Here is a 27,709-nt window from a genome sequence, read left to right as displayed (position 1 = left end):
ATCATGCATTGGTTCAAACAAGAAACATATTTCTTTAAAAAAAAACAGTATAATCATCGTATGGACAGTGTATAATTATAATCACTTGGATCAAATAACTTTCAGTGATATTTTGTATTGCTCACAAGTTTGATATTGTTAACTTTCAACATGAATCATTCATTAGTAAAACAATCAAAATTAGGAACAAAATGATACAAATATTTCTTTCATTAAAATAAATTTTTCATTGTGCTAATGACATTGTCTTGTTAATCATTTCAATCAAATAATGTTCAGTTTTTTAGCTTAATTTTATTTATTCTTGTGGTAAATCATTCATTAGTATAATCAAACAAAAACAAACAGCAAATATATTTTTCTTTAAAAAACACTGTTTTCATTGGTCATTGACATCATATAGTGAATCATTTAAATCAAACGATTTTCAAACTTTTTTTGGTTTATTTCAAAATCTTAATATTGTTTATACTCAATGTGAATTATACATTAGTTCATACAACCAAATAATAAATTAAAAAAATACCTGTTTCTCTATACGTTGGTTAACTTTAATATAGTTAAGCATAGCCATCCCATAGTTAAGCATAGCCATCCTATAGTTAAGCATAGCCATCCTATAGTTATGCATAAACATCCTACAGTTAAGCATAGCCATCCTACAGTTAAGGATAGCCATCCTATAGTTAAGCATAGCCATCCTATAGTTAAGAATAGCCATCCCATAGTTATGCATAGCCATCCTATAGTTAAGCATAGCCATCCTATAGTTACGCATGAACATCCTACAGTTTAGCATAGCCATCCTATCATTAAGCATAGCCATCCTATAGTTAAGCATAGCCATCCTATAGTTAAGCATAGCCATCCTATAGTTAAGCATAGCCATCCTATAGTTAAGCATAGCCATCCTATAGTTAAGCATTGGCTCCTGACCTACCTCTATGAGAGTGATTGCAGGTATAAGAAGAGGAGGGGGGCAGCATTTGTAGCGGTCAGCGTAATACTGGCGGTCAAGCTCATCCGTGAGGAACTCTCTGGCTACTTTGTGCACCATCTTGTCGTAACAGGTGGTGGGCGGCGGCTGAACCTGGAGGCAGCGGCCACTGGTCCACCCATCCTTCTCACGACTCTCTACCGCAAGGCGGAAACTGGGGTTTCGTCGGTTGCTCATCTGGCGACAGAGAATAACGTGTGGCGATTAAATTTGAAAAGGATCATATGTGTTTGGAAAGTGGGTGCAAATATGTGATTTGGAAGCCTCATCACAAAAACACCACCTGCGAAGCAAACAAACAGCCATGTTAAGTCATCGATAACAAACAAGCAAGGAATGGATACAGCCGACGGACAACATCACCTGTTAAGTCGATAACCCACAAACACAACCTAAACAAACTCATCTCAAGGATTACATGCAATTTACCTCTCTCCTCATTTTTTATGTCTTGTTGTGAAAATGTTAACTCCGTCAGGATATTTGAATAAAAGAGATCTAAGACATGTTGGATAAAAAGGCGACATGGTAATGAGATCGCACTGTATGAACAACAAACAAAAACAACCACTTCAAATAACAATATCTGTAAATATGTATTTAATTTGAATCAAAAGTATTTATTTTTTAATAAAAAATCAATCCTGATAGTTCAACTAAAATATTTTCATGTAATGAAGCTTTTACCACTGATATTGTCAAGATAAACCAAACATCTTCCCCTTGAAACTGCTCATAAAACAAAACACAGAACGTTGAACAAAGAAATCTTTAATCAACTTTTGAAATTTTGGATATATTTGAATATTTCTCCTGATATTCATATTCACTTAATCAGAAAGACATTAAAACCTGGAAGCAAGACAGTAGTATCTTTAAGATGCTGCTTTCTTACAACTATATTGTATTCAATATAAAAAACACTAAAATGTATGTATTTCATTTTTTAAAGAGAAAGCAACAATAACTACAAACAAACAAAAAATTAATACAAACTAACACCAATTAAATCAATGCTTACCCATCATAAAAGGTCAAGATTTTTAAATCCACAAGTCCGAATAATCCAACAATGTCAAAAAAAGAATACAGCTTGTCGACAACTACCCAAATCCTCCCAATTTTTGTTCGCCAATTTTCTCACAAGTTTGACAACCAGGATGCAATGATGCCCCTACGTCCATAGCTCTTATCCTTATATATACCCTGAAATCTCAACTGCAATCTGTTACTGTGTGCTAGCAACTTCATTAAAATTGCAGTAATTTATTTCTATTTGTAGTCTGCTGTCGAATGCTGTATATCAAATGAAGAATATTGAGAAGAATATGTTTTCTGAAATCACACATAAAAAATTCAGCAGTTGAGGTTGGTGCCTGGTTGCAAGCTCCAACAAAACACCCGACACACCACGATGACATACTTAATTATTCATGTGACCACGGCTGTCACAGTACACGAATACTATCTGTCCCATCCCTCGAGCTGGAGCTCAAGCTATTGTCTTCCTCAGTCTTGCAAGGTCTTTACAAGCTCAGTGTTGATATTGTGCGGGACTGATGTCGTTCTGACCTTGCTGGGCTTTAGTTTAAAGATGTACATATTAAGACAAATCACACATAGATGCAACCAAACAAGCTGGTAATGTACATTGTTAACCCTTTGTGTATGTAGTAACACAGTAATGTCGGAATGGTTTATGAATATTCTATTATAAGGCCAGAGTAAATTATTTTCTTATTTAAAGATCAGATGTCTAAGTTTTACAAATGTAAAATTAATGAACCTAAAAGTGTTAAAAGATTATTTTTGTTAAAATTTCATTTTTTTTTTGTGAACACTTTTATTTCAAGAAATAATTTAAAGAAATTAATTTTAAATCAACCTGCAACATTTAGTTTTGTTTTTTCCTTTTTTGATAATTGATCCTGAAAACTTCATTTCACAATCACCTGATCAACAGGATATAAAAACAATTGATGCAGTTGAATATATCTGGTTCTCTTTGTAAAACCCCAAAATACAGCTCAAAATGAGAAATCCTGATTACCTATACAATCTGTTCTCTTCTCGGCATGTACCTATAGGATTGTGTGGAAGAATGATGACATTTTGTAAAATAAGTACTACAGTGAGTGAGTGAGTGAGTGAGTGAGTGAGTGAGTGAGTGAGTATGCTGTTTTTATCACTATTCCCGCAATGTCACAGCAGGAGACAACAGAAATTCAGATTGATAGAAAATTTACTCTCGTATCCAGATTTCCTTACATACATTTATTGCCAAACTACCATCATGTTAAAAAAATAATGAAATGGATGAAACTGTCATGCAAAAATCTTCCGATAAAATAACAAGTTACACAAACAGTTTCATTTATTTGAAAAACATAAAACATTTTAAAAGTCACCGATGATTGTTACTTTCAAAACTGAAATAATTTAGGGTTCCATTATTCCAGAACTTATATGAATATTTCACCATTAGTAAAACCCACTACAGAAAACATCTTGCTCATCTTCACATAACATGCTTCTGACTAAACCGATCCTACTGCAAACATTCATCGTCTTGCAAATTATACTGCCCTTAGAAACAGTAAACCGACCCCTCCTCAGTGACACGCAACCTTCCCAATTATCCGTTGATTGAGGACCAATGGCACATTACTGCAGTGTTTTCCTACACAGAGATCAAGGTTCAATGTCCAACCAGAATTACTCCTGTCAAACTTACATCTGCACTGAAATCTAACACATATGTTTGAAATTTGTCAAACTGGGGATAATAAATATTATCTTTCATTTCTGACGGTAACGTAATCTATCATTTGACCAGGAAGGGAAGGAATGGATATTTGTTCTCGAAAATTGAAATAGATGTATCTGTCAAATTCAGGGTGATCTACATATCTTGAGGATATACTTTGAAAAGTATTGAATGGCTGGCAAACAATCAAACAATCAAATTCAAAATCTATCCAGCTTTTAAGTGGTATTTTCATCATTACTATCCGAGAGATTGGGGCGTACAGAATAAAATGATGTAAATGTTAATACTACCCAAGAGGACAGTAGAATGATGATGATGATGATGATGATGATGATGATGATGATGACATTTGTGTAGCTCTGAAATCAACATCACTACGGGACATGCTCAACGCTCGAGCAGCAAAACATGATATGTGGTCATCCATTGTTTATGTCGTCACAAATTGATTACCATATTCGATGTAATAAGCGCCCCGCTCTAATAAGCAGCCACGGCAACTTTTGCTAATATATTGGCTAGTGAACAATCCCAATTAGCACCCCTTCCGATTGATCAAAGTACACAAGACTTATTTATTCATGTATAATACGCACTTGTGTGTTACATGCACCCTTAATTATGGGCAATTAAATTCTGAAAAAATATATCTGTCATACATAAACATTTCAGGCTGTCAGCATAAACCATGAAATTTATCTTTCAACTTTCACCAAAATAATAATCTAATAAGAGCCCCCTATTTCTAGTTTTGAGAGCGCCCTGGGCACTTATTACGTCGAATACGGTACATTACGTCATCTGAACAATAGGCTGCCTTCAGTGAAGTTTGTCAGTAGGTTTAACATTTCATATTATTTTCTCTCTTAAAATGTCAATGAGTAATATATAAAACAGCCTACTTGAAACTGGAATTATGGATTATCTGAATGCTGTAAGTAAAGGCTTGGGATTAACACCATTCATTCAGTCAGGACAGATGATCTGTAATTCAACCGCCTCCGTGGTCTAGTGGTAGAGCCTCCGCCTGGAGAGTGCAAGGGCTGGGGTTTGATCCCCGACCGCGTTATACCAAAAGACGTTAAAAGATGGTACTTGTTGTTACCCTGTCTGGCGCTCGGCATTAAGGGGCTAAAACAAGGACTGGTCAGCTCGGAATCAGATATTGTGTCTGAGTGTGGTATTCATTTTAAACTGCAGCATGGTATCTCAGTGGGCTAGCACTATAAATCAGCATCAGTCCGGACTAGTACAAGCAGCCACACACACACAACACACAACACACACACACATGCACACACACACACATCGCTATATAAGTGCAATAATCTTGGACATGACATTAAATTCATTTCGTCTCACCTCACCTAATCCTTAATTCCTCAAAGCTTGTTGATTGTTCTCTAAACATTATCCATATGTTCAGTAATAACTGACCTTGGAGGGTCATAAAATGGACAGACACTACAGGACAGATTCAATAGCATTGTTTTCATTTTTTGGCTAAACTCATTTTCCATTGGTTAGTAATGACAGGCCCTTATAAAGAGACTGCACTTAGGAATGGGACGAGTCCAAATTTACTACCCGGGTACACACCCCCTACTACCTGACCCTACCCGGGTACCCGCTGTAGGTCTCAAGAGATGGGTACAAAATATCCGATTGGGAAATGTTTGACTGTACTCCTGTCACAATGTATTTAGATACACATATAAACCGACCTGGTCATGCAAACACTAAAGTTGACTGAAGGTTTATCTTTATGCAAACATATAAAGTCAGAAGACAGAAATGTTAATAGTTGTCACTTATAGTGTAACCATAGAGTTCTAGATAATTTTTGCCATTAAAAAATATATATAATCACGTGACTAACCACGGGTCCGGGTAGCCCTGTGGGTACCTGGGTCCTACTCAGTACCCACCGGACCCGAGTACTCGAGTTACCCGTCCCAGCCCTTACTGCACTGTTTGCAAATTCCATCACTTATGAATTGTAAAGTTGTACTATCAAGGGCCACTGAACAGCCTGCATCACATTGTAAGTAGTGTTTAGAAGCTGATCAGACATATATAATTCATCCCCTGGCCTACTTTCCGTCTGTGACTGTTTACACAACAGGTGACAAAGTGGGTTCACTGTGAGAGTCATTCAGGTGTTACCAATACTGTTAAGACTGTCGCCAGGTCATGCATGACAAATTAGCTATCAGCTGCACGACACATTAACCATCAGCTGGATAACAGTCTCCGTCCTTTTGTCCTGACAATGAATCCAGGGGCTTTCTTTCAATATGTCAAGGTGCCTTTTCCGTTATCAATTATTTACAAATGAATGACAATATGTGTTATGTGTTGATAAATGCGTCTAGTTTGACGAGCTGTCGCAGTTTATCCAATTTTACACTGGGTAGATATCTAACGCCACTTGGTGAGCAATTGCGCAAGTGTTCATTTCTTAATGGAGCGTAATTCAAACGTCTGTGGGCTGAGCTGATATGAGAAAAGCCATCACACCACTGTATCTGAAGGGGGCACTCAAAACTGATTGCGGCTTTCGAATTCCAGGGAACAAATCCATGTAGACTTTATCCGAGAAAGACATCATCAAGCCTCGGGAAGTAGGACGAGATTGGCTGAGCACTTAAACTCGGACCACACGTAGCAACAACTCGGCTGTTCAATTAGTTTGCACCAAACCACAATAAGATAATCCGAGAAAATGACTTTTTATCATTTGTTTTAATTTCTGTCATGTTCGAGGATAAGTGAGGGGGTGCAAGGATGGAAACGGTTTAAGTCGCTTTCATGTTGTCGATTTCCTTAGCAAGGAAATTCATGCAATTTGCTGCCGGGTGTTATTGTCGTGATCCCTCTTCAGGAAGGAGTTTTTGCAAGAAATGGATAAAATCTGTGTACTGAGTGACAGAAATTAATAAAATATTGAATTTCAGGATTCCCAGCTGAAACTTGGACTAATTTATAGAAAAATATGACTGGCAGTAAAGCTTTATATGTCGAGTCCAAGCCCAGAAGAAAGTTTTTTTTCTTTTTCATGATCTTTATTGATTTCAATTCCTTTATTCAGAATATCAACAACTCAGGCAAACAATTCAGATCCGTGCTCCAAACTGGAGACAAAAATACACTAGTTTTCATGAGTATTCATTGAGTATTAAGGAAAACTATTATTTTGCTAAAATCTCAGATAGATCGTATTTCTCTTAATTTGATATACAAATATATACATACCAGTGAGTTACAGATAACATTGGAAAGAATATCACTCCGTTGTACAGCATTAATTAAATTCATCGATCTTAAATATTGTGATCGCCTCTGTGGTGTAGCAGGGATAGAGCATCTGCCCAGGGAGCAGGTTAGTGGTTCAATCTTGGCCCTGTCATTCCAATCGATGTTAAAAGATGGTACTTGTTATACTGCCTGTAGCTAGACATCATGTCTTGTTTGTTTGTTTGTTTGTTGTTTAACGCCGCATTCAACAATATTCCAGCTATATGACAAGGGTCTGTAAATAATTGAGTCTGGACCAGACAATCCGGTGATTGACATCATGAGCATCAATCCACACAATTGGGATACAATGACATGCATCAACCAAGTCAGCAATGCCGTTAGTCGCCTACTTACGACATGCATAGTCGTCTTTTACAGCAAGCATGGGTCGCTGAAGACCTATTCTAACTCAGATCTTCAAGGGTAGCTTGGCATTAAGAGGATTTAGTGGTCCAAACAAGGTCTCGAAGTCAATATATTGTGTCTGAGTGGGGTATCCATGCTAAACTGTGGCATGGTATCTTAGTGGGCTAGCACTATAAAACAGGCAACTGCACAATCACACACACACAGACACACACACAGACTCATCACCTTAGCTTAAATATTGTCATCATTTGTGACAGGTACTCCATGGTAAGCACAGGTGTTTCAACATGACAATACCAATCACAGGTGTACTGGGTGGAAGGGTAGAGATTATATGACTGCTTCATGCAGTATTCTCAGTTCCTTAAACCCGGGGAACAGAAGGATTCACAATGGTTCAACAAGTACTCTGGTCCACCAGATCAGTGCTGGCAAATGTCACGACCAGTATCTCTAAAGGTCGTGGCGTTCTGACTAGAGTTGAAAATATGACACCCAGTCTCCTTATTCATTTCATTAACTGAACAAACTGATGAAACTGGCAGTATGTAGCTTAACATTTGGATACTTGCTTTGGAAAAATGGTGAAATATGTAACACTATATTTTCTATATTTGTTGGCTTTTTTTATATGATCGAAATTTCTGAAGCAAGGCTGATTGTCCCAAGAGCCCACACTTCCTTCATATTGATTGCTCGGTCAAAGTTGACTCCGGGTTCACCTTACGTGACCTATGGATGTGTCGCCCGTTCTTCACACAGAGGGGAATCGTATCGGAGTAAGAGGTCTGATTGTGATGAAATTGGTTTTCACCCAGACATTTCTATATCATTTTGGAAGAAAAATTGATTGAGACAGTCGAGAGAATCAGACTGACTCCATGTACATGCCCTACCATCCTACCCTCCCTCCCCTCTACACATGCACATGCACATGCACACACCACACACATGCACATGCAAATGCGCACACCACACACATGCACATGCATTCACCGTATACATGCACACACAAACACACACAAAAACACATCATAGGTTTTCTCAATATAACACATGAAATGCTTCTGAATACCGGCAGAAATTCTGCAATTATCAAACCATAATTCCTGTAGGAATTGTGCTGAACTTGTAATACTTGTTATAATCTCCATGAGGAGACATGATACAGTCAGACAAACATCCACAGTCAGATACACAACAAAAGTCAGATACACTACCAGTCAGATACACATCCAGTTAGACACACATTCAGTCAGACACACATCCGCAGCGAAACATAAAACCACAGTCAGTCACACAACCACAGCAAGACACACAACCACAGACACACACACAACCACAGTCACACACACCACAGTCACACACACAACCACAGCAAGACACACAACCACAGCCAGACACACAACCACAGCAAGACACACAACCACAGACACACACACAACCACAGTCACACACACCACAGTCACACACACAACCACAGCAAGACACACAACCACAGTCACACACACAACCACAGCAAGACACACAACCACAGTCACACACTACCACAGACACACAACCACAGTCACACACACAACCACAGCAAGACACACAACCACAGTCACACACACAACCACAGCAAGACACACAACCACAGTCACACACTACCACAGACACACAACCACAGTCACACACACAACCACAGCAAGACACACAACCACAGTCACACACACAACCACAGCAAGACACACAACCACAGTCACACACTACCACACACACACAACCACAGTCACACACACAACCACAGCAAGACACACAACCACAGTCACACACACAACCACAGCAAGACACACAACCACAGTCACACACTACCACAGACACACAACCACAGTCACACACACAACCACAGCAAGACACACAACCACAGTCACACACACAACCACAGCAAGACACACAACCACAGTCACACACACAACCACAGCAAGACACACAACCACAGTCACACACTACCACACACACACAACCACAGTCACACACACAACCACAGCAAGACACACAACCACAGTCACACACTACCACAGACACACAACCACAGTCACACACACAACCACAGCAAGACACACAACCACAGTCACACACACTACCACAGACACACAACCACAGCCAGACACACTACTACAGTCAGACACAATCACAGCCAGACACACAAACACAGTCAGACACAACCACAGACAGACACACAACCCTCACTAAGTTTACTATAGGACATGACCACTGACACTTCAAGAGGGCATACAGAGGGTATACCCCTTCCACACCTAATATTCTGTAATTCCACCAACCTAACATCCATCCCCACCCCTCCACCCCAGCCCCCACTCCCCTCCCACATAAACACACACACACTCTTCCTCACAGAAATTTAGAAACGTCAGCCTGAAACCTCTCTATCAGGGGCTTGGGTTGTACAATTCCCCAAAATTCTGAAATCCTGGATCCACCAATGCACGCCTAATGGCTGCAAACATGTCAGAACTTGATCTAGCATGTTACTCCTCATCTTCCAGAGGCAAGAGAGTTAACTGAATTTAAAAGTCCATTTTCCACCCTTGCCGAACTAGGCTGGAATTCCTGGGCTCGATCGTATTGATCCTGGGCACCAGTGGCTATTATGAGTTATGTCCCTTCAAAGCCTCTCCTATGGACCAATCCGATTCCATCACTTGAATTTGTTTGAAACAAAATGGTGCCCAGTCAAGACGATCTGATCTATAATAAAGATCTATATTGTGATAAAACAGGTCTTACATTGCGAAGTGCATCAAATCATGCGAGCACCTTGATTAAAAACATGAAAAGGTTTGAAAAATATGTGTTTACACGAGTTGGCAATGCACATGCTTTGCAAATCCTGCAATCGACCGAGATCTGCACAACAGTTTACGAACCAGATTTCAATTTTGTTGCGCGATTTTGATTGGACCATGCATTGACTCGTTAGTCCAGCCAATATGTAACTCCATAATACAATCATTTAGAATTTCAGGTTGGAAGAGTTTTAACCCCTGTTAGGGACATGTTTGGCTACATCAATTATGCAAAGTTTCACTCCCTATGAGAGGGCACGGGTGCCCCAGTCGTCTAAGGCGCCGTGATTCGCTGTACAGAGTTGCACTCGTTGGGCATGCCAGAAACCAATGATTGTGGGTTCGAATCCCGGTTCGCCCCAATTATACCCATGCTCGTGGGTTTCACCGAAGTGGTAAACTGTGGAGACCTGCATCACTTCAGGCTTTCCTCCCACATTAAGCTGACATGCCGCGATATAACTGGAATACTGTTAAAAGTGGCGTTAAACCCAACTCACTCACTCACTCCCTATGATTTAGGGATTTGGGAAGACATGTCAAAATAATGTTCACATGTCACAATAATGTTCAGCCTTTGACCAGGAGGGCTAACAAAATGAAAACGACATGGCTCGAACTGGCGTCTGCCCTATCTGCATCATCTGCTTCCTGCAGGTTCATGAGTCTCTGGGACTTCTATTTCGGGGAACTATCTGTCATTTTAGTTGGTTAACCCCCGTTGGGATTCCCAAGTAGAATGGGTCCCCTGTACGACTAACGAGGATCAAGTGATTGCAATGTGTACTACAAATGTCTACCCTTTTAATGCAATGAGTTTTGTGTCTGAAGCTAGCTATTTGCACACAGGATATCAATAATTGTTTTATGTACAAATTATGAAAAAGCTTTTAGATTCATACTTTTATTTAAGCGTATTTATGTATATGGTCTTGAAAGAAATAAAATAAATTGATGATTGAATGCAAGTTGAGTGCAACAGCCTATTATTACAGTCAGGTCAGATGTAGGCGAGCAAGTAGGCAAGTAGCCCTGACATGGTATGCAGGCAAGTAGGCAGATAGGCAAGTAGTTAAGTAGGAATGTAGGCAAGCAGGCAACTTGACAAATAGGCATGCTGGCAAGTTGGCAGTTGGCTTTCAATGGCCCAGTTGGTACTATATGAAGCCTGATTGTCCAAGATAGGCTGTTTTTGTCAATGATGGACCTTTTTTTAAATATGCATGTCTGATGGTCTGGCTGATTATATTTTTTGTAGATTTAGTTAATAATGTAAATATATCAACTATCATGAGTGGCATTCAAATAATGACCTGATATTAATACGTCACAGAAAAGTTGCAATAATAATTCCACATAGATTGATGAAGATCACATCATGAAACTTAGTGTTATCGACTTGAGCTATTATTGTTCAGTCTAATGTAACAAAACCCTGGAATGGAAACTTTTTAAACCGGGTTTGCAATATATTATATTTGGTTGTCCAGGTGGAATTTTTGTGAATTCTTAACACTGCTACATTTCTAGCAGTTATATACAAACATGGCATTCACAAGTTAATGATTATTAACATTTAGAATTTTATTTGTCACTCAAAACAGCATTTGTTATTGAACCGTATATTTTAAAAATCACTTGTAAAGAACTAAAAAGAATGTTATCACTATTAAGAATTGGAGAATTAAATATCATGGGGAATATTGGAAGAAAAAGTAATATTGATTTTAATTTTAGATTTTGTCCTTTTTGTAAGAAAATCATTGAAACTGAATTACATTTTATGCTATCATGTTCATTATATGATGATATCAGACAGAAACACATTCCAAATATATATTGTAAATCTCAGTTATTTAAGCATATAAGCTCAGGCAAGCTAACTGATTTACATCAATGCTGTGAATATAATAAAGAGGCTATTGCATTACGTTCATCCCATTTGTAATACTTGTTTAATGTTGCACCAATATGTATATTCTATATGTCAATATTTATTTGTACATGGGCCTGTGGCCTTTATACTGAATAAAGAAATTGAAATTGAAATTTCTAAATTGTGAAGTCCTTGGGGCAAGTCATGGTCATGTCTTTGTCACAAGATACACATAGGGCTACATATGCTGTAGCTCACCTGATTTCTCCTGGAATTGAAGCCTTAAGTCATTTTTAAAGGGTAAACAAGAGTACGCAAACATGAATATCAGAAGATCAGATACAACTAAGCTGCATTAACATTTCAAGTAGAGTAATAAAACAACTCAAAGAAACAAGCCTCAAGAGAACAAATTTACCAACCTCCTTTCAAAACTAACAGTCATATAGTGATGCCGCCTGGTGTTCACAAAATATGCTGTTCCTGCCATAAACACACAATGTTGACAATTCCTGGCAACTGTTCCTGCCATAAACACACAATGTTGACAATGCCTGGCAACTGTTCCTACCATAAACACACAATGTTGACAATTGCTGGCAACTGTTTCTGCCATAAACATACAATGTTGACAATTCCTGGCAACTTTCTCTATATACTTACAGTGTTGACAATTCCTGGAAGTTGTTCCTTCTATATACTTACAGTGTTGACAATTCCTGGAAGCTGTTCCTGCTATATACTTACAATGTTGACAATTCCTAGCAACCGTTCCTGCCATAAACATACAATGTTGACAATTCATGGGAACTTTCTCTATATACTTACAGTGTTGACAATTCCTGACAGCTGTTCCTGCTATAAAGTTACATTGTTGACAATTCCTGGTAACTGTCCTGCTATATATTCTCAATATTGACAATTCCTGGCAACTGTTCCTGCTATATACTTACAATGTCGACAATTCCTGACAACTGTTCCTACTATATATTCACAATGTTGACAATTCCTGGCAACTGTTCCTGCTATATACTTACAATGTTGACAAACTCCTGGTAACTGATCATCTTGCGTGTTGGGTCGGTGGCCTTGACCTCCAACACTTCCAGTGTGTGCCTGTCCATCTCTGCTTGTATCTGTGGATGTTGGAGGAGACGACGGAAATCCTCCACATCGATTTCCCCATGATGACCCCGGTCATACTAAAACAAAGGGCAACAAATCAACATCATGTCCAATAGGACATATATTACATCAATAAAAATGCAAGTTGCGAAACAAATACTGAAGGCCCATACTGAAATATTTATCTTCTTTATTCATGTTCAATGAGCAGCCATGTTGCAAGTTTCTCAAAGGGAGACCACTCTCTCCATCTTATGGCCTTGAGGATATATTAAGAACTCAGGACAAGAAGTGAGGACCCTGCTATCAGTCATTTCATTGTTTTTAAGATATACTTAAGAAAAAAAGGATCAGCTTAAAATGGGATGCATTTGTTTGGTAGCACTGTGAGGAAACACAGATTATTCAACATAGAAAAAGGAACACTTAACATTCAAAGGCCAGTGTTATCGATGCTTAACCAATCTAGGATCCAACTTGGTATCATGATCCAATAAGACGTAACTGAGGTCACCTAGTACGAATTACTTTCAATAAAATCCATGTTTGTTCAAAAAACTTTTAACTTTTCTAGTAAGTTTAGTTTCTCACGTGAATGAAAATTTGTCACATGCTTTGATTATTATATGAATGACACGACATTGAAGGTTAATTGGGCACGTTTTTATCCATCTGCAAAAACATCAGCACAAAAACAATTTTATCAATATGAGGATAAAATGATTGTAAAAATTAAAAACAATGAATGTACTTTTATGACCGACTGTTAATGTAGAGAATGGGATACGATGACAGGCATCATCCAAGTTAGCGAGCCTGACCACCTGATTCCGTTAGTCGCATCTTTCGACAAGCATAGTCGCCTCTATAGTAAAGTGTGAATATGGTGCAGTAATTCACTTGTGTGCCCAGCGCAATTTAATTCACACTGCAACCTTTCTTTTTCAATTGAAAAGTTAGATTAATGGTCTTTATTTTAAAAATACCTTGGAAAAAGTTAAATACCGTGAATACAGACAAGGAACAAGGGCGCATAAGGTCGTTGGCCCTAGGCAGTACGTGATTGTCTACTTTCGAACCCATCAGTCGAGCCGATGAAAAGCATAAATGGGGGAAGAGACGGAGATCAGACACCCAACATGTTAATTACGCCGTCAGCCAAGTCACTTCATTCATGACTTGGGTATTAAATGCAACACTCTTTTACATACTGAATCGCCTTGTACATACGTACATTGCACTGTACAAATCATGGTTAAAGGGGCAACAGGCTTTCGGTTTTGGTCTAGATATTGTAATTTGTGACTTTTCTTTATCTAATTTGGGCATTCATCAATAACTGGATCGATATGCACCATAACAAATGAGATAGACAAACAAAATATGATTTGATCAAATTTGCTAGGCCTGCCAATTGGCCCAAGTGAAGTGTCCCTTTAATTCATATATATGATATACTGGTTGGGTGAGTTCTCTTAAACATCAATAATAGAGTAACATCGTCTATGGATGAATTAGGGTTGCATCATCAACCTTGTATTATACGTGTCATCTGGGATTTCAGTGCTAAGTCTGAAACTGATGCCGGGACATGATCAATATATATAAGCTAACTTCTCAACTAAACGACTCCTTGCATCTAAGGAAACAGCAAACACCAGACTTGAATCCCCCATGTTTTATCTCCTGGGGCTCATAACAGATTCTTATGCTATTTACTGTAGAGAATATCTTACAATGTATCACTGATGATGTGACCCAAGAGAGCCTTGGTAGGACATTTTTTTCACACTTGCACATTTTTTCACAGATATTTTCATGACAGACAGATAATCTGTAATTCTGTGTTGGGAGTAGTAAATCTATATATTACACAGTCTTTTTTTGAAGATAATTAGTGTGTGTGTGTGTGTGTGTGTGTGGAAGGGGGGGGGGGTGGTAAGTGGGTACAGCGGGCCTAGTTTTCTTGGCTGTGATCGTAGGTTCGAATCAGAGTTCCCCTGATAATGTTTCTAGGTTTGCCAGCACCATACCCGTGCTTGTGGGTTTCTGCTAAATGGTAAACATCTGAGACCTGCATTACTTCTGGCTTTCCTCCCACATTAAGCTGATATGCTGTGATAATACTGTTCAAAGTGGCACTAAACACTACTCACTCACTCACTCACTGTAAGAAAATGTGGAAGAATATGGAGAACAGCACAGTCAAATTATTGTTAGAATGACATCATTAACCAATTAGTGATAAAGATGACGTCTCAGAAGACTCAGCAGGTACCTCTGCCCTATTCATTGTCAATACTTCTACTTCATAGGTGTGTATATGTAAGCAAGGATTATATCCTACCTAAATATTATCCCGGGAGAAGTTTTACTCTAAGAGTATAGTATAGGATAGGATTAAACACACTGGTATGGATTCAAATTCACTAGGGAGAATCATCCTGACACTAGAGAATTTGATCCCTGGGATAAAAAATAGGGTAGGATAATATTCACTCTTACATATACACCATGTTCTTCCTTCATCCGTGTAATACACACAGCCATAGGCAGATCCAGAGGCGGATCCAGAGGGAGGGTACAGGGGGTCCGGATCCCCATCTTTTGAAAACCAAATGCTGTAGACAATCCCAAAATTGTGGCACATGGTGCACGAGACATATTGCCCTGTGTTAGATGTAATCCAACACTCATTGGTCAGAGCAATCCCAGGCTTCCTTCTCACTGGAACAACGCAGTGATTTGATTCGTTGGTTAAAAATAGCGACCTCGCAAAGCGGCTGCATCTACCGTATTCGACATAATAAGTGCCCAGGGCGTTCTCAAAATTAGGAATAGGGGGGCTCATATTACAATATTATTTTGGTGAAAAAAAACAGAGTTGAAAGATAAATTTCGTGGTTCATTCTGACAGCCTGAAATGTTAATGTACGACAGATATATTTTTTCCAGAATTTAATTGCCCATAATTAAGGGTGCATATGACACACAAGTGCGTATTATACGTGAATAAATAAGTCTTGTGTACATTGATCAATTGGAAGGGGTGCTAATTGGGATTGTTCACTAGCCAATGTATTAGCAAATGTTGCCGTGGGCGTTTATTAGAGCGGGGCGCGTATTACGTCAAATACGATATTCACGGGTGAAGGAAGAACGTAGTGCATACAAACCTGTACGAGGTGACCTATGGCACCATGGCACTTTAGTTTGTGTACAAAAAATGAAAGAAAACATTAGTATAAATCAAACATTTGAAATATCCTTAAGTAATTTGTCAAGAAATACCATAAGGAAACAAGGTAGTGTGAAAGATAACATTCTGGGAACACATATACAAAAGTTTTCTTTTGTGTATCTTTTACACCTGGGTCTTAAGAGATGTTCAAAGAAGCGCGAAAACGCTTCAACTAAGTATCTATTGTGAGCCTCAACGTTCCCACCTCGAAACTATATTACAGAAATGCTGAAACCTTTTACCTCTCATGACTCTTCATTAAACTTAAAAAAGCAATCTAAAAAAGACATTGGAACTTTTCTAAAAATGTTAAACTTCAATCTCACTGTTATGTTTACTGTCGTGGTGGCTCTTACTAAATTAACTTTATTCTAGCTTTCAATGATCAATACTTGGAAAAAAAAATCTTTGGCCAGCATAAATGGCTTATACAGCATATATCCTTCTATCAAAACTGAGAAAAATGAAAGTGACAGACACTGTCATCAGTGACAGAAAAATCAGGCAAAAAGAAATAGTTTAAATCATTTTCATTTCATTTTCTCGTAGTGGTTTTCAAAAATTACAAACTGGTTATGGACATCCAAGCCTGATATTTGTGTTCCCATGTTGTGCATCATACTGGCTGAGTGATTTTATACATTCTGTGTTCGGGTAATAGTTTATTGCAAAAACAAGATTTACATAGGTGTCAAAAATCAATGCCTGCCTCATTACGTGAGATCAGTGGACAAAGAAAAATCATCTTCAGTTGTCTGCCGACAGCCTTTAAACCTAGAAGATATTAGTCAGTGTTGATTAAATATTCACAAGTACAAAATATAGCTTTGAAAAGTGGAAACATTTCCATATGACCAATCCAACTGACGGCAGTGTTTTGTTTGTTTCCTTGTTCTGGCTTCAGTCACACTGTACATCTGATTGGTGGATCAGAGTATGATACAGCCAATTGCACAACATATTGTCAGAAGTCATAGGTCGGGTGCTGGCTGGTCAAAACATATTGTATAGAGTGAGTGAGTGAGTGGGTAGGTGTGTGTGTGTGTGTGGGTGGGTGGGTGTGAGTGAGTGAGTGAGTGTGTGTGTGTGTGTGTGTGTGTGCTTGGGTGTGAGTGAGTGAGTGAGTGGGTGGGTGTGAGTGAGTGAGTGAGTGAGTGAGTGAGTGAGTGAGTGAGTGAGTGAGTGGGTGGGTGGGTGGGTGGGAGTGAGTGAGTGAGTGGATGGGTGGGTGTGTGAGTGAGTGAGTGAGTGAGTGAGTGAGTGAGTGAGTGAGTGAGTGAGTGAGTGAGTGAGTGACCATATGACAGACTTGTACCAAAGTCACTCAAGTAAGCTTCTTTATATTGATTTATCTATATTCATGTAAGCTGAGTGATATTGGAAAGTACAAGTGGTTACAGTGTGTCACACTCTGGTATATACACGTTGTGTTCCTCCATGTAATCTCCTTGTGGATCAAACTTGTATCAGGTCACTCAATACATTTTCTGTTTATTGACATAAAATCATGTTAGCTGATAGTGATAATGGAAAGAAGAGGTGGATACCATGTCTTGGAAAGGTTTTTATGCTCAAGTGGAATAACCTAGATTGGGTCTCTCCTACAAATGCCAAGGGTGTCATAAAGTAAGGTGAGAAGATCAATATATACAGGCTTGAAGGTGGCTCTCTGATCTATACACTTCATCAAATGTTCTTGAACTGCGTAATGGCAAAAGTAGACACAATGTACAATATCGTTATGAAAAAATCATCATGTGTCAATATATTTCCCTGTGAAGATCCGGGATAGTGTTGGTCTTCAGCAACCCATGCTTGTGGTAAGAGGCAACTAACGGGATTGGGATGGTCAGGCTGGCTGAGTTGGTTGATGCATGTCATCGTATTCCAAATGCATAGATTGATGCTCATGATGTCAATCACTGGATTGTCTGGTCAAGACTTGATTATTTACAGGACACTGTCATAAAGCTGGAATATTGTTGAGTGCAGTGTTGAACAACAAACAAACAAACAAACAAACAATATAAGCAGAGTCTGTCATACGATTCCGAGTAAGCATTAGCTCATTATAAGGTAAGCGTATCCTGCCCCACGGATGGAACCTATCACAAACACATGCAAATGCAAGCCAATTGTTCACCTGAAAAAAACAACAACTGGGAACATATGGTACAAGTCAAAATAGGGAATTGCATCAAACATAATTTTTGTCACTGATGCGTCTTATTTGGAAATGTCCTCAATGCGTCTGCCATAACACTTTCAAAAGCTTTATTAAAGAGCAAGTAAACACAACACAGCAACTTGGCAGATTTTACTACTTTTATACTCGATCACACATGCTTGACCAAAATTAAATTTGGAAAAAAATAATAGCGTAAAACAGACCACGAAAAACGACACACGAAATCGTCCCCCGAACAAAACATTCCAACCCTCAGAGGGATTTACCTTACTGGGGTAAAAACAGGTTCAATGTTCAGAGTTGCATCCCTTGGGCACGCCAGAAACCTATGATTGTGGGTTTGAATCTCGGTTCGCCCCGATTATGTTTCTAGGTTTGTCAGTACCATACCCGTGCTCGTGGGTTTCACCGAAGTGGTAAACGTCTGAGACTTACATCACTTTGGGCTTTCCTCCCACATTAAGCTGACACGCAGCGATATAACTGGAATACTGTTAAAAGCGGCATTAAACCCAACTCACTCACTCACAGTGTTTGAAACGCTGTTCAATTTCCTCAAATGGGCTGAAGCCCAGTCTGAATGGTGGTTTATTTGGGGTCTTCCTTCTTGCCCAGCACCTGTTGTTATGGATACAGATTCACCCATCATGGTGATTAGTTAGACAATAGGGGATTAAGTGGGGCATCTCACACATAACACAACTAATCGATGAACTATATTCACATACACCGTACTGAGTGAAAACCTTTCAAATATATATCAATGAGTGAGTGAACATATTAATCATTTATAAAAGGAATAGCAGACAAGAAACAGTATTCCACAGTGGAAAATGCACAGCTTGATTTAAGTTTATTCCTAATTCTAGGAAGGGTCGGCATTTGGTTCTCGGCGGATACAAGTTCATGATTAAAACAGGACGTCATTCTTCCATTCATTGGAAATGTTCCCAAAGAGGAGGCCCAACCACTATTAACACCAAAGATGACTTTGTCACGAAGGACAATAACATGTCACTGAGCAGTGGGTCGACACCAACAAATCATCTCGAGGGATGGCACCTAAATCTGTACAAATTGATTGAATTCTGTTGGTTGAGCAGGAAAATACTGCAACCACAATCTAGTTATGTTGATGATACCCAAGAAGTTTCAAAACCTATGCCTTGTTCTTTAGAGTGAGTGAGTGAGTATGGTTTTACGCCGCTCTAAGCAACATTCCAGCAATATGCTGGCGGGGGACACCAGAAATGGGCTTCACACATTGTACCCATGTCGGGAATGGAACCCGGGTCTTTGGCGTGACGAGCGAATGCTTTAGCCCTTAAGGTACCCGGCCGCCCCTGCTCATGAGGTGGAGAAGAGACAATTTCTTTCAGTTTCTTTCAGCTAATGATTATCAAAATGTTGTTTCACTCTTAGTTGGCCTATAAATAATGTAAATTTGAGATGTGATGGAAAAAACGTATCTATTGTGTATTGTCGGGTCACAAATCGCTGTCTACGTGCTTCAAGAATCCGCCAGTCCCAGACAGTGTTTGATATGACCCCTAAGCTTAACAAACATGATAGGGATTATCCCTTGACCAGCTATCCCTTGGAAATCACTGTTCATGGAACCCAATAGGATGTTTGTAATAAAATGCTAGTTACAGATTGTTAATTGTTATTTTAATTTTTCAAAGGTGAAGTGTCATACCTTCAACAATGTATACATGTACTTTCAATTGCAAGGATATTTAAATATTTTATACAAATATGATGAATTTTTTTCTAGTGGAAATTGACTAAAATGTGTCTAGGAAAATTGATATTCGCAACAAAATCGCAATTTTTTTTTCAGTTTACTTACCCTTTAAGGCCTTGAATGTTGTAACCCTGATCAAACAACTTTTGTACAAGAATCGTATGATGTTCTTTGAAATCTTTGTAGAAAGATCATGCTCGATTGTACCTCAAAAGTTGTGAAATGTAGACACCAAAGGTTGAAGCTGCTGGAAATTCCACAGTCTCAAGTTTTATTGATGTTTGAGCAAATTCTGCTCCTTCATACAACTAGATATTCTGCAACCAGGAACTTGTCCTGGCATTTCAAAATGGCCGCTCATCGAACATCTTGGTTCTATATTTTTCTATTTGAATTTTGTTTTACATTTTCAATAAAGACATATATTTACAAATTTCCATTTTTTACTGAACACTGGATAATACTCACACATTTTTTTTGTATACTGCTTCATTTCTGACCCTTTAAATCTGTCACCTTAACCAACAATGCCATCCAGTTACCATTGCATTGAGGGAGTCTCTCACTGACTAATGCTTGTGACCTAAGCTTCATGTCTATAACATACTATAAATAACAAGATGTTGAAAAACAATAATATCCACCCACATATCTTTGCTTTTAATATGCTATCTTCAGGCCAGACCGGTCTAATTACTTGTTACAGAGATCTGCCTGTCATGTTTTACCATCCACCAGATATTTATCTAGACCTGTTCAGGGCCCATATTTGGACCCAGTGTCAGAAATGTCAGTAAAAATTCCCAAACTGGAATTACATATTTGTCAAGTCATGTTATTATAGTTTTAACTAATATTATGGTTCTGAAAGGTGACTTGTATTTCACTGATAAAATACCAATATACAACAATAAGCTATGTTGTTTAGTTTTCAGAAACAATGAGTTTTAAGAAAATTACATGAGGTGAGGTGAAATGAGGTTTAACGTCATGTCCAAGATTATTGCACTTATATAGCGACGTGCATGCACGTGTGTGTGTGTGTGTGTGGCTGCTTGTACTAGTCTGGACTGATGCTGATTTATAGTGCTAGCACACTGAGATGCCGCAGTTTAACATGAATACCCCACTCAGACACAGTATACTGACTCTGAGCCGACCAGTCCTGGTTTTATCCCCTTAATGCCAAGCGCCAGACAGGGTAACAACAAGTACCATCTTTTAAGGTCTTTTGGTAGATACATCCCTGTACACAGGAAAGTAATTAATATTAATGCACCATGTAGTATCAAATCAAGTCACTGAATTACTTGTTTTCATATCAGTAAAAAAAATAAAAAATGAAAATGTAAAATAAATAATTCAAGTTGTAAAACAAGTAATTACATTTTCTAACAATTAATTATAGAAAGCTATGTAAATTAAAATATAAAGTGATTAAAATTGAAATTTGTAATTAAATTTTCAAGAATAAGTAACTTAATTTAAATATATGTAATTAAGTCGGTCTGGCCCTACTGTCTGATTGCTTTCTATACTGTTGAGAGTATTAGGAGCTGGGTTTAATCTACATGTATAATAATTACCCAGTACACAGATACGTCAGGATGCAATGTGTGATCTGTAATCTGTGATCTGTGATCTCAGACCTATGTCTGGTCCTCTCCTCAACCTGTCAGGCCATATTTGTCAGTTTCAGAATCGATGAGTAGTCACACCATCTATTATTCTGACCTTGTCATGCTTCCTCCCCTCCACTACCATCTTGTGTTGTGACCCTGTCATGGTCACTCCACATCACTGAGTGTCTCAATCCACAGATTCATGGAAGACGAGAAGTGCCTGCTGTAAATGTACTAGCTCCTTCATCGGACACTTGTGACGTCTGCTCCAAACAAGAAGAGCAGACGGACACATCAATGAGGTTGTGAGAGAAACAATGTGTTATTCATGGCACTTAGAACTGCTTTGACATCTCATTGTGTTCAGTGTATCAAGCAAAGACATTGTCCATTCATCGGCAACATAAAATGACACTGTGATGAGACTCTGCCTAATTTGTAGTTGTCTTACAAGCAGGAACCGAAGACACATTTGATAGTTTTGGTCACACAACCTCCAGCTTTGTAGACTTCTAGACAACGGTTTGAAGTAGATGGAACACGAACCACCCAGCAGAAACTGATAAGTCAATCACATTAGTCTCTGGGAATGGCTCCTCGGCATCAGAAGTGGAGATTTGATACACTGATTCAACTTACTTGGTAGTCGTCATGAGGCTTCTTTTTATAATATACCCCTCAAAAAGGTTAAGGACCACCCTATTCTTTCTTATAACTATAGTAATCTGTCATGCCATGACACCTGATTCTTTTTTATAACTGTAGTAATCTGTCATGCCATGACACCTGATTCTTTTTTATAACTGTAGTAATCTGTCATGCCATGACACCTGATTCTTTTTTATAACTGTAGTAATCTGTCATGCCATGACACCTGATTCTTTTTTATAACTGTACTAATCTGTCATGCCATGACACCTTATTCTTTTATGTTACTATAGTAATCTGTCATGCCATGACACCTGATTCTTTTTTATAACTGTAGTAATCTGTCATGCCATGATACCTGATTCTTTTTTATAACTGTAGTAATCTGTCATGCCATGACACTTGATTCTTTTTTATAACTGTAGTAATCTGTCATGCCATGACACCTGATTCTTTTATGTTACTATAGTAATCTGTCATGCCATGACACCCTATTCTTTCATATTAGGGGCGGTGGGGTAGGCCAGCAGTTAAAGCGTTCGCTCATCACGCCAAAGACCCAGGTTCAATTCCCCACATGGTACAATGTGTGTAGCCCATTTGTGGTGTCCCCTGCCGTGATATTGCTGGAATATCGCTAAAAGGGGTGTAAAACCATACTCACTCACTCACTTTCATATTACTATAGTTAACTGTCATGCCATGAGAGATTAACTATAGGAATATGAAAGAATAGGGTATTGCTAAAAGCGGCATAAAACCATACTCACTCACTCACTCACTCACTCACAGATTAACTATAGTAATATGAAAGAATAGGGTGCCTGAAGGAGTTACACCATCAAAGTTCCTTTCTTTCAATTTTGTCGGTGCGGGGCAATGGGGTCATGCCAATTTCATATTAGGGGCAGTGGGGTAGCCTAGTGGTTAAGGTGTTTGCTCGTCACATTGTAGAACCGGGTTCAATTTCCTGGGTACAATGTGTGAAGCCCATTTCTGGTGTCCACCATCACGATATTGCTGGGATATTGCTGAAAGCTCATTTACTCACTCATACCACCACACTCAGCAATATTCCAGCTCTATGACGACATGAACACCTCTGGACCAGCCAAACCAGTGATACATTTCGTCAGCAAATTTTCCAATATCAGGGTAAGACGACACGCAACCAAGTCACTAAGCCACGTATTCCAACCCAGGATCTCCACAGGGAATCTCTGAACTTCATGCGATATCTGCCATATGCACATATCAATTATTTGAAAGCATTAATGCTGCAACACTCTAGCCACACAATGCCATCCACAACATAAGTGACATAATCGCGACACAGACACAAAGATTGAGTCTGGTCTAGATGACATTGCTATTGCTACTGGAACAACAAGGCTGTAAATCAAATTGTTCATATATATACATTTCAAAACTGCATATCAAATTTAAAGCATTTTACCGTTTGCTCATTATATTTAGCTAAAATAGGACTTCAGGCTGGAACATATTTTGTTACAAACATGACTTAATCTTAAATCTGGCATCATATAATAAACACCAGCTTCATTGTGGCGCCATAAGTAAAATATCTCAGTTAATAATATTTGTATTTTATTGTCATGTAGATTCGGAACGAAGACATAAATCGTGTTAGGATTGGAAAGAAGTCTGACACCTTTCGTCTGGTCAATAAAAGACAATCAACATACTGCAAGGTTTGGACTCATTTTCACAGATTTGAAGAGCCTGTCTGAATGAATCCGCCAGCTCCTTGCAGCTAAAGTAGGACTCACCGCTCATAGAAAGCACCATGTTGTATGCAGTGTGAGAAGTGGGCATACATCTTGCAATGTTTCATATTTTTATGCACTAAGCATAAAAATAAAAAGACCATCTGTTAAAGCGACATCAGTGTTCATTGTAGATATTTTCTCAGTTTGTTGTATAACCCTGCACTCAGCAATATTCCAGCAGCCTGTAAATAATCGAGCCTGGACCAAGCAATCTAGTGATTGATATTGTCAGGGTTTGAGGACACGCTATCAACCAAGTCACCAAGCCTGACCACCTGATCCATTTGGACGCCTCTTTACAACCAGCAAAGGTTGCTTGGGGCCTTTTTCAACCCAGAACCCACAGGGGTCGCCATTGTAGTGAGTGAGTGAGTGTGTTTGATTTTACACCGTTTTTAGCAATATTACAGCAATATCACGGCGGGGGACACCAGAAATGGGCTTCACTCATCGTACCCATGTCGGGAACGAACCCGGGTCCTCGGAGTGACGAGTGAACGCTTTAACCACTAGGCTACCCTACCGCCCTGTCACTATTGTAACTCTGGTAACATCTATATTATGTTTCGCAACAAGAAACTAATTATGATGAACAAAATTTATCAGTTTCTGGCGGCACTGTTCATCCTTACAAACGTTATGAATGTGGCGATTGTGTGGCTTCAAGCCTGTCATACATTCCAGTTACATACACACATGCTGCCTGTTTCATTCAATGAGAGACTTCAGTTAGAAGCACCAGAGTGAGTGAGTGAGAATGGTTTTACGCCACTTTTAGCAATATTCCAGCAATATCAGGGTGGGGGACAACAGAAATGGGCTACACACATTGTACCCATGTCTAGAATCGAAACAGGGTCTTTCAGCGTGACAAGCGAACGCTTTAACCACTAGGCTACCCGGCCGCCCTTAAGTCCCATCATGATCTATTCATAGTTTTAATGTGCATAATTTGAAAACTAAGTGGCAGAATTGCAAACGGTACCCTAAGCAGAGTTCTGAACCATTAAGTACCTGTAACTGCAAGAGAGCCCCTTTCAATAACAAAATTGTTGTCCCCTAATTGCCAAACCCATAGGATACAAATTTTTATTGCAAGTTGGATTATTTTAGAATTAAGTCATTTTACATGGTTTCAGTAACTACATTTCTTCTCATGAAATTCTTTATTAGTTTCTACATATTGTATTGTTTAAATGGTCAATGTGGTTCAACAAAAGCGTTCTCTAATGGGTTCCTGGACCAATTCTAAAATGTCTCCTTGAAAATTGTTTTTGACTTGGGGGCCTCTCACGATAACAGCATTTTTCTGTGACTCTTTAGCCACACTAAATAAATAACTAAACTACAAATCACATTACGGTATCTGGAGTTATCCAAATATACTGCCATGTGTGTGAGTGTTAGTTAAGCTCCTCGTACTGTTTCACCTATTGACTCGCTCATTAATCTATTGACTGGCACTTTAAGCAATTAACTAGTTGTTAAACTATTGCATGCATAATCTATTTACTGATGAACATTTATATTGACATCCAGCAGGATAACAAACATAGAGCCATGAGACAGTAGCTCACCTGAATAATGAAGAAACAAAGGGGTCAAATCTGGCTGGAAGTCAAAATGACATTTCAGAGACACTACAGCTGGGATTTTCCAACAACAAAAAATCATTTCCGCAGGCCTTGTATTTTCAGAGGAGACGTCAAAATGTAAAAGTTATTGACGGACAGACAACCACTCAAAGGACAACATGCTGTGACATGAGCTAACTTGGCTTTCTGTCAGGTGAGCTAAAAAGTGCTTTTACACATTATATTTTTCTCCACTTTTCAGATTTAGTGGAAAGGTGGAGTCTGCAAACAATTCTAATGTCGATGAACATGGTTATATAGAGAAACCAGAATGTTGAGCTTTATAAGTCCTTCGGGATAAAACCTGTCTTCCAAAGGCACATGTCCTTCTGTTTGTGCTCATTGCGTAAGATTACAATTTTCAAAACTACGACATCAACTCCACAACTTCTGATGTGTTAATGTTCTATTCATCGATTTTTCATTGAAACAGTTTATCTGATAACATTGTTGCACGAAATGTATTCCTCTGTGTCATAAAACTCTCGTCTGAAAACAGCAATAACTTTGGCAAGAGCACAAAAATCCCTTCATATCACGACTTGCCTTTCAAACTGACACATTGCTTGGAAATTTGTGACTTAAATTTGTAAGCACATTTCCATTTCAGCATGTGATACATTAAGCAATAAAATATTGACAAGAAGAAAACAGTTATGGATCTAAAATATATTGATTTTGTAAGAAAATATGGAACTGCACTTAACACAATCAATAATCTCAGCACAAATCTAAATGTCACAAAAAAAGAAAGATTATGGTGAAGATTAAAATTGGTATTTCCCATCTTGATTTGTTTATTACAATTCCTGCAGGGGATGTGTGAAAAGTTTTCAATAAACCATAGCGTGATGCTGTCATTTATTAAATCTTCTTGCCAAAACAAACACCACCTCACGAAAGCAATGCCCAAGTTTCCAAGTTGGTTGACGAACTGTCTATTTGCCAGAAAATTGTATTTATTTGATTACGACTGTTGCATTGTAATTTCAGCAGATTACAACTGACGGTCCTATAACAAACCTCCCATTGATTTTTGCTCGAGACATCAAACTCAGACAAGAGAACTTGCTTCCACTTCAAAGAAATAGTCCGAATCAAATTCAGAATTGGCCGAAAAAGCCTTATCACTACCACCGATGACGATCAGTACAGTTGAGTTTATGATGGCCCAACACAGAATTTCCTTGAGTCTGACCTGTTTGTCCTACATTCAAAACACTGGTAGATGTGATGTGGAAATTGATGTTTGAGAAGCAGTACATTACTACATGGTTTGTAAGCCTAAAAAACATATTGATGAAGTTCCATATAGTATTAAGAAGGCTCAATTCATGAATGGGTCTCATTTTATATATATTAAAAAAAGTGTTCGTAGTTTACAGGATTTGCTGCAAAGTACAATATTCTTCTCAAACATGAAGGTCAAGAAATAGTTTTTTTAACCATGAGATTGGATGGCACTTTAGGAGATGGGAATGAATGTACGCCAATATTGAGGTTGCTCAGATTGCACAAATAAAAAAGTCTTTCAAGTAAACATATCTTGTCAA

At 38.6% G+C, this 27,709-nt stretch overlaps 1 protein-coding gene across 1 annotated transcript in view; it reads right to left on the bottom strand.

The window, feature by feature from the left end:
• Nucleotides 1–27,709, bottom strand: part of LOC139467993 (rhomboid-related protein 2-like) — a 93,665-nt gene that overhangs the window by 25,910 nt on the left and 40,046 nt on the right. The window contains exons 3-4 of the mRNA XM_071249624.1: nt 13,199–13,363; nt 941–1,174 (exon numbers count right to left, since the gene is read on the bottom strand). Of these exons, the coding sequence (XP_071105725.1) occupies nt 941–1,174; nt 13,199–13,363 (399 nt within the window). The remainder of the gene's footprint in view (nt 1–940; nt 1,175–13,198; nt 13,364–27,709) is intronic.

The sequence above is a fragment of the Haliotis cracherodii genome, unplaced genomic scaffold, assembly GCF_022045235.1.
Source record: "Haliotis cracherodii isolate W230 unplaced genomic scaffold, xgHalCrac1.p SCAF_2, whole genome shotgun sequence".
NCBI lineage: Eukaryota > Metazoa > Mollusca > Gastropoda > Lepetellida > Haliotidae > Haliotis > Haliotis cracherodii.
This window is presented reverse-complemented; position numbering and strand designations above follow the sequence as displayed.